General features: G+C 44.3%; 1 protein-coding gene across 2 annotated transcripts in view; it reads right to left on the bottom strand.

The window, feature by feature from the left end:
- SPTBN1 (spectrin beta, non-erythrocytic 1) overlaps positions 1-16525 on the bottom strand; it is a 184539-nt gene that overhangs the window by 29803 nt on the left and 138211 nt on the right. For both annotated transcript variants that reach the window (XM_032215418.1, XM_032215419.1), the window contains 7 exons: positions 15600-15690; positions 11758-11904; positions 11323-11586; positions 9662-9886; positions 9443-9532; positions 8521-8799; positions 1519-1649 (listed from right to left, as the gene is read on the bottom strand). In XM_032215418.1, coding sequence (XP_032071309.1) covers positions 1519-1649; positions 8521-8799; positions 9443-9532; positions 9662-9886; positions 11323-11586; positions 11758-11904; positions 15600-15690 — 1227 coding nt within the window. The remainder of the gene's footprint in view (positions 1-1518; positions 1650-8520; positions 8800-9442; positions 9533-9661; positions 9887-11322; positions 11587-11757; positions 11905-15599; positions 15691-16525) is intronic.

Here is a 16525-nt window from a genome sequence, read left to right as displayed (position 1 = left end):
TAAATATGTGTACCCCTGAATTATACAGTACACAGTTTCTTTTGTTTTATTTGATTTTTCTATTATATATTTAGCATTTGATTTTCCAATTGCCTATTTCAGAAGAAGTAATTTTTGAAAGGTGAATAATTCTGCAGTTTGAAATTCTGATAAAAAAAAATTGCAGGTTTTGAAGAAGAAATCAGTATTTCCATCCTACTCTGCTTAGAAAACTTTAAACATCTACCTGACAGGCCAGTATATAATGTCAAGAAGTAATTACTTATTTTATACATACACAAATCTCCAAAAGGAGTTTAGTTGTGGTGCCATTCAATCATAAAATGAAAGTACAATTCTAATAGCATTTAGAAAAAGACTGTAAGTATTGAGCAATTTTTTTGAGCAGATGTTCCATCACATCAAGAGAAATGAAGAAAGTCCATTACATTGGTTCTTCTCTCTCTGATAGTAAGCAATAATTTTTAATTACATCACAGTATGATATCTATATTACAGTTAGAGAAACTGTAGGTTAAGAATCCATGCCTGATTTTTTTTGTCTTGCTTTCTTTTCTTTCCCCATTCCATCTCCCATTTATGTTACTTCTCTTTAGAACAAGATTTTTATTTCTTGTTTTTATTGGTCTCTATTCCTGGCAGCCTGTCCTACTGAAGAACGTAATATTTACTAGAGTGGAGGAATGAATAATTTTGCCAAAAGGATTCAGTGAATGATGAACTGGTAGTCCCTAACTTATGATTATAATTGAGCCTAGAATTATGGTCACAAGTCTTATCAGTTAAGGTTATCACGTGACCATGACCGATGTTATGACCTTGTTTGCAGCAGTCAAGTGAAGCACCATGGTTGGTTGTTAAGCAAATGTAACATTAAATTAATACTGGTTTCTGGCAAAAGGTCATAAATCACAATCTCATAACTGTGGAACACTGCAAACGGCTGTAAAGGTGGGATGGTTGCTGAGCACCCAAAATGAGATCACATGATTGGGAAGGGATGACCACCAGCACTTTGAATCTGTTCATAAATAGCTCTGTGGAGGTCTTTTGTAATTTGAATGGACATAAGTTGAGGACTACATCTTGTAACCTATGCTAATTTGTTCATAGATAAGAGTAAACAATGAGGAAAATGCAGTGCAATGAAGAAACAAACAGAGTTTCCTGGATTGTTCCAAAACTGCAGCTCAAAATTCCTTGAATACAGTTAATCATGGAAAACCATGGTTTATTTAAAACTGAAAGCACAAGTTTTCTAAGTCTCCCTCTGAATCCAAAAGGGTGAGAAAGTACCTAAGTGGAATACTTGAGCAGAACAGGAAATCTGCAGCTTGTTAGATCTAAATCGGCTAATTTTGCTGTTTGTTTTTTTAACCCAGAATAATTGAAAGTTTAGAAGAGTTTAGAAACAGAAAGCATGCTAATCTTAATGAACCACTCATCAGATCCAGCAGAGCAGTTCTTACAAGGCCTAAGAACAAAAGCAAATTATAAAGGTAGAACAGTAGGAGCCACCTCTCTGGATGATTATCTGCTACCAAAGTTCTGCTGGTCTTGGAAAGTTGGTGGACTGTCTCAGCATAGTCTTCTACAGCTTGTTCCAAAATCTGGTGTTTCTTCAACATAGAAACTGCACTTTGTTCATCCTAAAGTTTCAAGAGAGAACAAATCATGTTTATTAAATGGCAAATTATCCTAATTTGCAAATTTAGCAAAGCCTTTTCCTGGCCATTTGGTAAGAGGGTTGGTCCACTATTTGTGTTATATGATGTCAGGACATCTAAAAATATGCTTCTAAAGTATGCTAAATAGGAAATTGTTAACTCAAGGTTTACAGTTTCCAATGCTGCTACTGTTACCTATGGAAAGTCAACCTACATCAAAAGTGCTGGATTATAGAGGACAGATTCAATCCTGGGCAGATTGGCTGTATTTAACCTATGATTGGACTTTCCAGAGCAGCACCCAGGAAAACTGACTAGTTATCTGTTTTGTAAATGATCGGAATGACTTAAAATACAGCTGTAGTACACCACAGCATTTCTAATGAAAGTAAGTTAACTGAATGATATAGCAATAATGATGGTCACAAGATGGCATAGGTGTGATGGGGCATAAACTACAATCCCAGTGACATGCCACAATAGGATGTATGTCAGGCCTGTTGCTCTTTTCCTTGTGCTGCTTTTTTATTTCTAGTTCAATAATTTTAAAATATTTTTATTGCTTTAAATGTGGGTTATTCAAATCCAAATACAAGAATCCTATCCTGAGTTTATGAAATCTGAAACAGAATGACCGTTGTCTTACCTGAACGGTCCTTCTATGGGTGCTGCGAAGGGAATCCAATCATGGGTTAACTTAGCCTTCTAGCCTTGAGACTGAGTATGCAAATATCAAAGTTACGCCTCCTCTGACTGGACTTCCGTTTCCTTTTCAGTTCTTTACGAAGTCCACCGAAGGAGCATTATGTCAATCCTCAAACAAGCCGCAAGTCATCCGGCACTACAGAGTCAAGTCCAGTCAGTAACAAGTCAGAGAGTCAATATCGAAACGGAGCCCTGACCAGCCGAAGCTGCGGGCGGGTTTGGATTCCCTTCGCAGCACCCATAGAAGGACCGTTCAGGTAAGACAACGGTCATTCTCCTGTGTGCTGCTCCGGGAATCCAATCATGGGATATATCAAAGCAATGAACTCCCAGGGCGGGATCTAGGCTGGTCAGGCTCCTCCGCAGACGGAAGGACCCTTTGCAACACTCTCCGCCCAAAGGACGCCTCAGCCGAGGCGAAGACATCAATCTTGTAGTGGCGAATAAAAGGCGAGGGGGATGCCCAAGTGGCCGCCCTGCAAATCTCTTCCACAGATGCTTGCGTCGCCCAGGCCGCTGTGGTGGCCGCACTCCTGGTGGAGTGAGGAGTGATTCGCCTTGGAACCGGTCTGGAGTGGGTGTCATACGCCAACGCAATGCAAGCTTTCAACCATCGGCCGATGGTGTGGGAGGACACCTTCTGTCCCATTGAAGATGGCTGGAAGGAGACGAACAGAGCCTCCGATCTTCGGAACGACGCCGTGCGCTTCACATAGCGACGAAGAGCTCTGCGAACGTCCAGATGGTGCCACTGACGTTCCCGCGGATGAGACGGGTGAGGACAAAAGTCCGGCAGGACAAGTTCTTGAGTTCTGTGAAACAATGAGTTTATCTTTGGAAGAAAGGTCGGATCCAAACGAAGCACTACCTTGTTCGGGTGGAAGATGCAAAGATCCGCACAAACAGAAAGGGCTGCTAGCTCCGACACCCTCCTGGCCGATGTTATGGCCACCAGGAAGGCCGTCGTGAGTGTCAACAAGCGGAGGCTGATGGAATGCAGAGGCTCAAAGGGGGCAGCTGTTAGGGCCCTGAGAACCAAGGTCAAATCCCACGTGGGATAACGATGCACCGTCGGCGGTCGCAAGTTGGAAGCACCCTTAAGGAAGGTTCGAACTCGCGAGTGCTGGGATAAGGAGCGGCCTTGGCCACCCCCGACCACCGTCGACAAGGCTGTGACCTGACGGCGAAGCGTGTTTGGTGCCAACCCCTTGTTGAGGCCGGACTGCAAGAAATCCAGAACTTGGGGCACCGAGGCCTTGATGGGATCGACCCCGGTGCGCCGGCACCAGCGGCAGAAGGCCTGCCAGGTAGCCTCGTAAATATGGGTAGTCGACGGGCGACGGGCCGCTTGAATTGTAGAAATGACTTCGTCGGAATAGTGGAGGGCCGCTAGCATCTCCCGCTCACGTGCCACACGGCTAACTGCAACAGCTGAGGGCCGGGGTGCCGGAGAGCCCCTTGGTGGAGCTGAATCTTGTCGTCCGGAATCCTCCAAGGACGCGAAACGGACAGATGGACGAGGTCTGCGTACCAGGGACGTCTGGGCCACATTGGAGCGACCAGCAGCACTTCCGCCTGTTCTGTCAAGATCTTCTGAATGACCGACGGAAGGATCGGGAGAGGAGGAAAGGCATAAAGAAGGCCGGCCGGCCAACGGCTGCGTAGAGCGTCTACTCCCTCCGCCCCCGGAGTCTGGTATCGGGAGTAAAACCGGGGAAGTTGTGCGTTGTGCGGGTGAGCGAACAGATCCACCTCGAGCAGGCCGAAGCGGTGAGAGAGTTCCTGGAAGAGAATGGGGTGGAGCTGCCACTCCCCCTGATCCACAGTCGCTCTGCTCAGCCAGTCCGCCTGAGTGTTGGCTTCGCCCGAGATGTGCTCCGCCCGAATCGATGAGAGTCTGGGCTCCGCCCAATGGAACAACCTTTCCGCTTCCAGCATCAGAGCTCTGGACTGCGTTCCCCCTTGGCGGTTGATGTGAGCCTTGGAGGCCACATTGTCGGTCAAGATTAGCACATGGTGATGAGATACAATGTCCCGAAACTCCAGGAGAGCCAGACGGATGGCCCGCAACTCCAGCCAGTTTATGCTGTTCGCCAGCTCCTGATCCGACCATCGACCTTGGGCCACCTTGTCCAGGGCATGGGCCCCCCATCCGAATAAGCTGGCGTCCGTTGTAACTTGAACGCGGTCCGGCTCCTTGAATGGACATCCCCGGAGGAGCCTGGACGACATCCACCAATGCAGGGACCGCCTGGCCTTGCCCGGGAGCTGCACCTTGATGTGGGAGTGACTGGTATGCGCTCTTTGGAAGGGCAGCAGGAACCACTGGAGAGGACGCGCATGGAACCTGGCCCAGGGCACCACGCTGATGCAGGAGATCATCTTCCCTAGCAGTTTGGACAGCGACAGCAGCGGTACTCGCCGATGGGATAGCGCATGATGCGCCAGGTGGTATATGCTCTGCCTCCTTTCCGGGGACAGGAAAACCTCGCACGACATCGAGTTGATGGTGGTTCCCAGATGAAGGAGGGACGTGGTTGGGCGCAGGTGGCTCTTGGGCAGATTGAGGACAAATCCATGGTTTCGCAATGCGTCCATCGTGACCTGTAGGTCTCGGAGGGCCTGATCTCGAGAGGACGACAGCACCAACACGTCGTCCAAATAGCAATTGATGCGTATTGGAATTGAACGAAGGGAGGCTGCCAATACTGCCAGAAGTTTGGTGAACGTGCGCGGGGCCGAGGAGAGGCCGAATGGCAAGGCCCGGTATTGATAATGACGGCCGTTGAAGTGAAACCGCAGGAACTTCCGATGTGCCGGATGAATGGGCACATGGAGGTACGCTTCTTTGATGTCTATGGAAGTCATCATGTCGCCTTGGCGGATGGAAGCCAATATGCTCTTTAGAGAGTGCGTTTTGAATTTTTGGTATTTGATATACTGAATGAGCTGTTTCAAATCTAGGATTGCCCTCCATCCCCCGGAGTTCTTTGGTACTAGGAACAAGATGGAATAAAACCCTAGGCCTCCCTGCCCTTTGGGAACTTGCTCTATGGCCCTGATGGTGAGAAGATGAGATATCTCGGTGTCCATAAGGCGCCGCTTTGACGGGCACCTGGGCACAGGGCACCTGATGAACCTTCTCGGGGGGATGGATAGAAATTCTAGCGTGAGACCCACACTCACTACTTGAAGGGCCCAGGCGTCTGACGTGAGCTCCGCCCATCGGTGGGCGAAGGCCAAGAGACGTCCTCCTATGGGCCCTACCTCCTGCGAGTCAGCGGTATCTGCGAAAGGAACGGTTGCCCGCTCCTCGGAATGACCGTCTACTCTGCGCCTGACTCTGCTGGCGCCCCCTGTCTCTGGCCCCAGCTCGGTCCTGGCCACGGTCCTGTGCCTGGGAGAACCCCCTGGTATAGTTGGGGACATAGGGAGCGGAGGTAAACCCCGAGTCCCCAGACCGAAAGGGCTGCCGTCTACCATAAGGCTGTGGTCTTCTGGTCACACGGGCACTTGTGGAGGGAAGCACCTTACGTTTGTCCCGAGTCTCAATGAGAATGGGATCCAGCACTGAACCAAATAAGGCCCCGCCCTTAAGGGCGTGGATGCTAGACGCCACTTAGATTTGATATCAGCTTGCCAGTGGCGAAGCCAGAGCAAACGGCGAGAAGCCACATTGGAAACTACGGCTCGGGATGCAAATTTTGCCGCGCTAAGGGTGGCATCAGCAGAAAACTCTAGGGCTGCTATCAGCTTGGTGACATCCTGATGGAGGCGCAGTTCCTCCGGATCCAGCCTCTCCTGTAGTTGTCTCAGCCAAACTAAAGAAGTCCTATTAAAGAAGGAAGCTGCAGTAGCTGAGCGCAAGGCCCACGCCGCTGCCTGATGAGTTTTGCGAATGACCGATTCGGCCTTGCGGTCCTCGGCCTTCAATCCTTCCGAAATTTCAGAAGGAATTAACGCCGGTGAAGCAAGAGCAGCGATGGGAGCATCCACTGTGGGAAACTGCAGGAGGGCCTCCAACTCTGGAGAAGATGTGAAAAGCTTCCTATCACCAGACCCAGGGGGCTTAACTGCGGTCGGCTCATCCCACTGCTTTTGGATTAAATCAAGAAAAAGCTTGGGAGATGGAATAAAATCTTGCAGAGCCACCTGCTCAGCAAAGAGCCGCTCGGTGGCATCCAGGCCCACAGCAGCACTTTCTGCAGAAATTGCCTCCCCCATGTGGGCGGTAGTCTTGGCCTTATACAGCAGGGATTTGAAAAGAGTGTGCCTGAAAAGCCCAGGGGCCGGAGGCTGGTCCACAGGAAAGCCCTCGTCACCAGAGAGTTCCCTATCCTGGATTTCACCTTCCTCCACTAAGGGAGATTGTGCGCTAAACACAGAGTGTAAAGGGGAAGGAGGATCAGTTTGCAGAATGGAAGAATCCCCTTGTACTGCTTGGGGAGCCAGGCCTGAGTAGGCCAGAGTAGGCCTGGAGACCTGGGATCTACGCGCTAATTCCGCATCCACCCCTCTGGAAATAGCCTCTGAGATCATGCTGTAAAAATCAGCAGAAAGGCCCAAATCCTGGCCCTCCAGAGGCCTGAGGCCTGCAGCTGTGGGGGTGAACGTGGCAGAGGGCCCAGCGCGTGGAGGTGAACGAAGAGAAGCCCCACTAGCCTCCGAAATAATTGGGGGGGAACTAGGCCCGAAAGCCCCCACCTCAGGAATAGGGCCCTGGGGAAGCTGAATATCAGGGGACCAACCCTGCTCAACGACCCTCACCGGAGATACAGGTTGCTGAATCAGAACCGGAGGGGAAGAAATGGGAGCCCCAGATGTCTTGGGGGGAACCTTGGCCTTGTCTTTGCGCTTGTGCGACTTATCCCGAACAGTAGATGAGGCTCGAGGCCTGCTAGTAGAGGCCCTGGTCGCGGCCCTACTAGGCCCAGGGCTGGCCCCTCCCTCGCCAGGGGAGCGGGGCTCAGAAACTGGCCGGACAGTACCTTGCAATACCGATTGATCAGCCATGATTTGAATCTGAAAGAGCTCAATCAGCGAAACAAAGGAATGCAATTGAAAGCACACGCCAAGAACGCCACGTGGAAGCAGAGACCAAGAGAAGCGACCTCCTCCCTGAGTCAGCAAAACTCGAGTGAGGGAAAAGGGAGGGGCGGAAGCAGTGCGCAAACTCAAGCGCGTGGGCAAAATCTGCCTTCTCATCCCAGGCATTACTGCGCATGTGTGAAAAGCGCTTCCAAATAAGGCCACCGGCATCAAAGGCGCGAAATTCAAAGAAACCGCAGGGGAAAATTCCCAATAGCCGATTCATGTAATCCTCCGGCAGCCGCTCCAGCGAGGGCACAAGGGAGGGAGGCGGGGAGGAGGGGGAGACCCGCTCCGACAAGCCACAGCCTCGGATCTGACCGCGCTCGCGGGCGGGTGCTATCCGGCGTGGCGGCAGCGCTGGGAGACTCAGCTTCCTTGCGCGCTGAAGTTAAGGGAGGTCAGGCGGAGAACGCCCCACTCCAGCTGTAGCAATCCGATATCCCTTAAAGGGAAATAGCGAGGGAGGAATCGGCTGGCAGCAATCTGCCGCTTTACCTCCAATCCAGCAAGAAATCCACAGTGAAAACCAAGTAAATTCATCCTTAACCTTGAAAAATTAGCAAATAATCAAGAGAGCGTTGAAAATAAGTCTCGTAGGCTTGACTGAGTAATAGAACTGAAAAGGAAACGGAAGTCCAGTCAGAGGAGGCGTAACTTTGATATTTGCATACTCAGTCTCAAGGCTAGAAGGCTAAGTTAACCCATGATTGGATTCCCGGAGCAGCACACAGGAGAATAGTTCACCTTTTCTAGAAACATATATGTGTCCTTCATCAAAAAAGAAATAAACATAGCAAACTGAACTCAAGTCAAAAGATAGCAAGGTCAGGACTTCTACCTACCTATCTTTAATTCTATATTTAACATCCATATAGTTTTTAGGAACAAAAGTAAAGTATTTATACCTTATATGCATGATAGTTTTAATATCATGCTGATTGGGGAATTCTGGGAGTTGAAGTGCACACATCTTAAAGTTGCTGAGGTGGAAAAACATTGATTTAGCTCAATGACTGCTGATGAGCTCAGCTTCCTACATAGCAGGAAGCTGCCTTACCTTGGCCTTCTCTTCTGACATCATGTAGAGCTCCTGTTCACTCATCCAGGCTTCAGCTTCCGCAGCATCAAAATAATATTGTTGGGCTTTGTGGGATTCCTCAAGGCGCTTGTGGCGTTTCTCTGTCTCCTCAATCAGGAGGTTCCACAGCTGCTGCAAATCTGCGAGCCGCTGCTGGATTGCTTCGGCATTAAGGCTGCTGTCTGTAAGGATGTTTTGGCTCCTCTCAAAAATGTCATCGATACGAGGCTGGTGTCCACTGATTTCTTTCTGAAGTGTCTAAAGGGGTAGGGGGAATTTAATACTCATACTAAGAATAGTTTAACAAATGCTTAAAAGGAAAGATAATGAGAAGTCCGTTTCTAGACCAGCATTCTAACCATTACACAAAATTACTCTCATCTTAAGAACAAGAGATTGGGTAAAGATTAATTCATTGGATAAGTCAACACATATTTATGATTTAAACAAGTAATGCCCAAAGCACCTACATCTGATATCCATGTCAGAAGATTTTGTTGCAGAGAATCATGATGTGTGCAAAATGGGAGACTCAATCAGACATAAGAAATAAACCAGCTCACTGTGGTAAGTGGAGTAGATTCAAACAACTGTGCCATTTATTATCTTTGTAGTGGTCATAAAATAGTGTTGGTTTCTGTCACAGAAACTAAGATAGATTAGTTTCTATCAGTTGCATATAAAATATAGGAGCTATCTTATATAGATGATTAAAATACCTTTGTGTAAATGATGCTTTTCATTCATTAAAAAGTTAATATAAAAATATGACAGTGCAAAGGAAAAGGGGGAAAAAACCCAAGAGTATTCATCCACAAACTTCCCCCAAGATATTTAAGAAAAGAATCTACATTTTGAATATTTTGCCTATCTGAAGGTTGCTAACAGGCTAGCCTCTTACCTGGTTTTTCTTAATTAACAACTGAACAGTCTGAAGGTTGTGCCCATGATCTGTGGATGTGGCAATAGGCATCCTCTCTCCAACCCACAACTAGAGAGATAAAATATACAGATCAATATGGAATACAGACATAGGAAGGAAGTGTAACAAGAATTAAGAGATTGGGTAATAGCATTGTGTGCTATCCAAGCTGCAACTGAGAATAACGTTTAAACTCACAATTTCATCCTCGACATCCCGGTTGAACTGATGAATCTCCTTAGAGGCCAGTAGGTGAGCCTTCCTTTCATTCAAGGGCTCCAGCAGTTCCGTGAATTTCTTTTCCACTGTGTAGCGTTTACCATCAACTTCATCAGTATTCTTGCCTTCCTGACTCAGTGCCTGGGCTTGACTCTGCAGCTCCTCAACCTCTTTCTTACGGACATCCATTTGATTTTCAAGCATCTACAATGCAAATGAAAATGTAGATATTAATCCATTACTAAAGTGGTATTACTATCTAAGGATCATTAGCAAGACCACGAAACAAAAAGGTTCAGCCACTAATTGCTACTTATTTTTATACTATCCAGTGAGATTACAGCTCACTTCTATTTGGGTCATTCTAATGGTTTTTAAACAGCTTCCTTTTTCTTCAAAAACCATATTCTAAGTGTTTTAGTTTGCCTTTCTGTGCAACGTATTATTGACAAGGGAACCATTTCTGCTTGAATTTGGTTAGACTTAGACTACAAATATATATAGTCTGTTTTTCCATTGCTGTGCATTCTCAGATTTTAGTCTTCCAAACTTGTATTATTGGAAGGGTTTCTCTTGGTTCTTACTGCTGTCAGCCACCTCTTAATAAATTGTGGTGCTTTTCATTTATGTTCTTTGGGATCCTGCCCAATACAAATATTTGTAGTTTAAATTCAAATTTTCTTTTCAAAATTTTCTGGATGTTCTGTGTCATTCTTTCCAGTACTTTTGAAACTTTTTGCAAAGGTTCTGACATAGTTTTCTGTGATTTATAGAAATGTATGAGAGGAGAAATTCCCCAATAGCTTGGATGTTCATTTTGTCAAGCCCTTTTAGTCAAACTATTCAAAACACAATTTTGCAAAAAAAAAAGAAAAGAAAAGAAAAGGATGCACAAGTTTATCAAGGTTAAATATGTACCAGTGCCTATTTCAACTCTTGTTGTGAAAATCAACCCCAATTAACATCTTACATATTTGTCAGACAAATCTCTAGAATATGGAGGAAACCTATAGCAATGAATCAACCAAGGACAACATTTCTGCTATTTCTGTCCTCATCAAATGGACATAGTGTGAAAAAGATTTTCACGAACTGTTGAAAATGAGCCCTCCGATATATTTTTTTCCTTGCTTTAGAAGGCAGGTGAAGAGATTTGTATTCAGATTACATCTGGGAAGCAAAGATAGCTAAATGCTATGGCTATGCAGGCTACAGAGTTGCAAACATAAATAATAGTTGGAACAGGTATGGGTACGTATGTAGCATCTGGCTACAACTGCAGAGGGCAGCCCAACAAACTCCGGTGAAAAAAGATCTGCTTTAAATTGCCAGATACATTAGTTCCTTGAACATTATGAAACATTTCTGAATTCAAAGCATTGCATTGCACCACTAAATACCACTCAGCTTAGTAATATTTGATATATTTCATGTGATACATTTGCTTTTCTTAACAGAAGTATCTCAAATACCTAAAAATGATATAATAATGGAATACCGAAGTCAGCTTGAATACTATCCAACTGGAAAGGCATTCAGATAAATGTTTATCATAAAAATAAACTTATGTATTTCACCATTTTTGCCCCTCTTTCTGTCCATTACCAAAGTGGCAAAGTTTACTACTCCAATGGCTTTACCTGTTGTTTTTTCAGCAAGATGTTGACACTTGTGAGATCTTTGCCATAATCATCTGATTGTATCTGGCTCTCCAGGCCATTCAGCCATTTATCTAAATCAGCACAGCTCTGTGTGAACAGCTCAGCCTTATTGGCATCAAAAAGCCGCTGAGCTTTTGTTTGGGTGGTGCTTTCCAGTTCTTGCCACATTTGGTGCAGGCTTGTCAACTTCTCTTTCACAATTGCTTCTGTTTCAGGCTTTTCGGCAATCAGCTGCATCCCTTCCTAAAATTAAACAAAATGGTCAACTAAGAAGAGTTAACTCAAGTTTGCCATAACTTGGTAATTCCACATGCATAGGACTAATTCACATGATTCTATGCTAGCATGTTCCTGAAGGGACATGACAAGTAAGCCCAAATGCCTTTCCCAGAGCACCCTTCCTGTGCACCATACCTTTTGGATTTTGTCAAGCCATTCTTTGTTGGAGCCAAGCTCAGCCATGAAGGCTTGGTGTTTCAGCCACTTGCTATGAAGGTTCCGTGCTTCATCATAAGACATATCTTGTGCTGTAAGCATCTTCTCATTAATCCAGAGAGACAGCTGAAAAACGATGGAAATGTTTAACTTTAAATAGGGTGTATCCACAGCCATTAAAAACTTTCTGATAATTTCAATCAGCTGACTAAGTCCAGATGTTGGCACTCACATAATGGAAATACTGGTTTCCAATAGGATCTAATCTAGGCTCCAGGACTACAGGACATTATTCTGAGAAAAGCTTATATGTCTCATTTTATTGTAAACAGATAAAACTCCTTCTACTCTGAAATGTCTCTAAGAGTTGACTGAATCCCATCATGCTTTTCTCACCTATTTTAATAATTTTGTAATGATTATATTTTAGGATTTTTTAAATACTGATCTTAATAAAAACTGTAAACTATTTTGAAAATTGAAATTATACCATATGCTTTGCAAAAGAAATGATTCTGTAAAATCCCTTAAATCAAGAGCTGAGGTGGCGCAGTGGTTAAATGCAGCACTGCAGGCTACTTCAGCTGACTGCAGATCTGCAGTTCAGCTGTTCAAATCTCACCGGCTCAGGGTTGACTCAGCCTTCCATCCTTCCAAGCTGGGTAAAATGAAGACCCGGATTGTTGTTGGGGGCAATATGCTGACTCTCTAAACCGCTTAGAGAGGGCTGAAAGCCCTAGGAAGCGGTATATAAGTCTAACTGCTTTTGCTATTGCTATTATTATAAAATTCTTAATTCTACGACTGGAGGGTAAGAAAGAAAGCAAAAGACATTGGCTTTGAAAATGTCCAAAGTGAGGATATTTAAAGTACCAGTTCAGCATTAACTTACAGAGATCTATATTTTCAAACACCAATGTGGTCTTGGTTTCAACAGGAAAGCAGAACTGCTGCTTTCCCCTGCCAAAATTTCTCCCTTACGCCATTTCACTGATGTATACCTTTATTTCATAACTCATGAAAAATAGTAAGGGGAAGACTTCCAAAAGAGAAGATGGAAATGGGAGTGAATTTAGGTCTCTTCCCATCTGTTACTTCTCAGCATGAAGTTACCCTCAGCCACTTTGCAGCTGGCTGGACCATCCCATACCCAAAGCTCTGCTGGTGCCACAATGTCTAGCTTAGCCTAAAAGCACATTTATAAGATTGAAACACAGTCACACATGGATTAAAAAAAGTCACAGACAGCTTAACCCAGTGTCAGCAACAGAAAAATCATTGAAGGCTCTATGCAAATTATTCAGAATTAATTCTGGTGGAACTAAATTCCTGATATACAGTGTGTGTGTGTGTGTGTGTGTGTGTGCCTCTACACACAGTTTAAAAGACCTTATGTCAACCTGATTAGAAAAAAACTTTTGGAGAAATCTTTGCTATGCAGAATTGTGGGGAGGACTGTAATGAGAATGGGACTCTTGCTTATTCAATGGTTGGTTGAAAAAAGAGTTTGACATAAAAGCCTTTTCTACTGAAATTCCCACCATTAATAACCTGCTTTTCACATGGACACCTTTGTCAGAAGAGACAACATTGGATGGTGTACAGTGTGGTCTGTGCACATTCAATTGTCAACACAGTGCCCTTATGCTAGCTGGACTTTAGAATGTTAACTGTGGCACAACTTTTCTCTCTGCCTCAGGCTAATAATCAAAGGCTTCATCTATGGGAATGGAATTTTGTAAATTCCATATAACAGGAAGTTGCTGTGACTTCTTCTTTCTGAATTCTCTAAATCTCTGGAAGAAAATTGGGAGTATGTGTAAAGGAGACCTATCACTTCTCTTCTACAGGCAAATAAAGAAGATTGGTTAGCAGTTCAACCTCTTGTTATTAACAAGAGACTTATCCCAAGTAACCACTCCCAAATCTTGCTAACTCTTTTTCTGTAAGGTTAAGAAAAGTAGTACACTTTGAAGCTGCACATTCTGCATTTTTTTCAGCTAATCACCCCCAAGAGGAAAGTATGTCAACAGATCTGATTCATAGCCTGCAACAAATCTCTCCCACATATAAAGTCTTATCCAAGCAAAGGGAGTGGAGCAGAATGGGACAGCTAGGCCAGCCACCCTCTATTTTTGGTTGACAAAGACCATTTTTCATTCATTCATGAACATTTCCAAAGGTCACTTCATAAAAGGCTCGTTAAAGATGGAAATAAAAAGAAAATCTGCAATTGCGGGAATTTAAAAGAATCTGCCTTTCAGCGGGAGATAACAAAGAGGCCGTTCATGGCTTTGGGAAGGGTTCTTTTTGAGCCTTCAACTGGACAATAGCTGGTCTGCTCCCAAAGCAACACCAAGTTCACTTTGAAGCTATATTATCCTGACTTACAGAAAGAGATGTTCTCAGGCTCCAGAAGTGGCAAAACATAGGTTGGGATGTGGGTGTCGATTCTATTTATGAGCAAAACTTTTGGAACAAAAGGAAGGGCCAGGAAGGTAGACAGAATAGTTCTTGCTATAAGTTACTCATGTTATGAGAAGCTAGGCTTTGCTGTGCTTGGTGCCAGCGTTGTTTGCTTCAACCTCAGTCAATCAAAACACAGAGATTTGAGGCACTTCTTTTATGTTCATTCCTTGTGATTCTTAAGTTCCATTTTTATCAATAGTTCTTGATCATGAATAATATTCTTGCGCTTTGATTACCATGCTCTCTGCCTCAGATCCTTGGTTCTCCAAAGCTGAAATCTACAGATTTCATTTAACTCGTTTATATCTGTCACATCTAAATTGAATGAGTGTGTGCACAAAATTCCCTTATATCTTATCAAGCCACAAGTCTAATAGTCTAGAACTATTTATCTTGACTTGTAGCAGCTCTCCAATGTCCCAAGAAAATGAGAGTTTTTCTCATAAGAGATTAATGTGTGGACAGAATGGGTTCTCTTTTGGAGGGCTGCCTTCTTTTAATTTTCATTATTATTTCTCTGTAGGAAAAATATGATGGTTGCATCTGACTGCAAAATGTATGTAATTGTTAAGCAATGGAGGCAAGAATAATCTAGGAATTTATGATTTTGCATTTTAGTTTAAGTGATGTATGTATGTACGTACATACCAGTGGTGGGTTGCTGTGGGTACGGCCCAGTACGACCATACCGGTAGTGGCCGGGAGCAGCTGAGAGGCATACCGGTATGGTGGCTCGTTTGGCCCACCCACTCACCTGTGCTCTATAGGCTGTTTTTATGTCAAAAGGCACACTGCACATGCATGCACAGCGTGCAGTGCCTGTGCACCCCCATGAAGCCGGTGGGTATAACAGGGGTGGTGGATTGCGCATGCATATGCAGTGCATGTCATGCACGTGCACAGCGCATGTCAGGCTCGTGCACGGACAGACAGCGATTAACGTACTGGTAGCAACGGTAAGAGCAACCCATCACTGGTACATACTCACTCCATCCATCAATCCATCCATCTATCTAACTTTTTAACCACCCATTTCCCCTCACAGAGGGGCTCTAGAGGAAGGAAAACATAAGAGATCTTTCTAGAAGGCTTTTGGTTATTTAAATAAAATGGTACACTGTTGCTGGTTTAGCAAAACAAAAACAGGAATAATGAAAGCTATTAAGGACTGTCTGCCATTAGAGGTTAATCAATTGGTCTAGAGGTGATAGCTATCATCTGTTATTAATTAATGTATTGGACCTAAAAGACAGACTGACACACACACACGCACACACACGCACACACACAGAAGTACCTTCTGTTTAAGGGAAACAGAGGAATCATTTTCTCAATGGGTTAAGAAAACATACCTCTTGGCAATCTTGAAGAAACTTTTGAAGATCTCTGTTGTCTTTTAATCTCATCAGAAGTTCACTGGCTACTTCACGATTCTTTTTATGTCTGTATAAAAACAAACAAGACATTTTCAGTGCTGGAACTTTGAGCAAATTGAACACAGTCAGAATAGAAGCTGCACTTTTTGTTATTTTCTAACATTTAGATGCTAGACTTTTTCTAAACACGCATAAAACCCCTTGAAACACGGGACACAGTGACAAGTCTTAAAATTTCCCTGCACACCAGAGGTGGATTGCTTCCAGTTTGGCCAAACTGGTAGTAGAATTCAGGCCTGGGTCGCAGAACCGGCAGCAGCCCCGACTTGCCACATCCCCGAACTGGTTCCCTTGTCACTGCCGGGCCGCCACCATTTTGGTTTTTAGTGACTGCTCGTGCGTGAAGAACAATTAACATTAAATATTAAATACACACATGAAGAGAGCACGTAGGTTGCGAACCGGTAGTAAAACCGGCAGCAATCCACCCCTGCTGAAGGTGGGGTGTTTCAAGAGTAACATGAAACACCTTCAAAATAATTTGTACAGTCATGATGGTGCTGGGGATTCAAACAGAGAATGCTGCTCATTTAAATAGAATGACAATTGAATTATATAAAAATATATCAAGTAGTTTCATTTCAAGCATATAACCATGTATATTTTGTTTGAGAATAAACTCAGTTTTAGCAATTAAAGAGAAGAAAATTAGGAAACACGAATAATTTATTAATATTTATGAATAATAAATAGTATATCTGAGATGAGTGGCTTAAGAAATCTAAACAAACAAATAAATGTATGAATTAATTCAGATATATTGTTGGATCAGAGTTCCCATTATGGGGCTAATCTCACCCAATGTGCCAGTGCCACAGCAGAAAAGATTTGCCTCCTGGTTC

Source organism: Thamnophis elegans, chromosome 4, assembly GCF_009769535.1.
Source record: "Thamnophis elegans isolate rThaEle1 chromosome 4, rThaEle1.pri, whole genome shotgun sequence".
NCBI classification, from domain to species: Eukaryota; Metazoa; Chordata; class Lepidosauria; order Squamata; family Colubridae; genus Thamnophis; species Thamnophis elegans.
The sequence above is the reverse complement of the archived record's forward strand: the minus strand, read 5'-3'. Positions and strand labels throughout refer to the sequence as shown.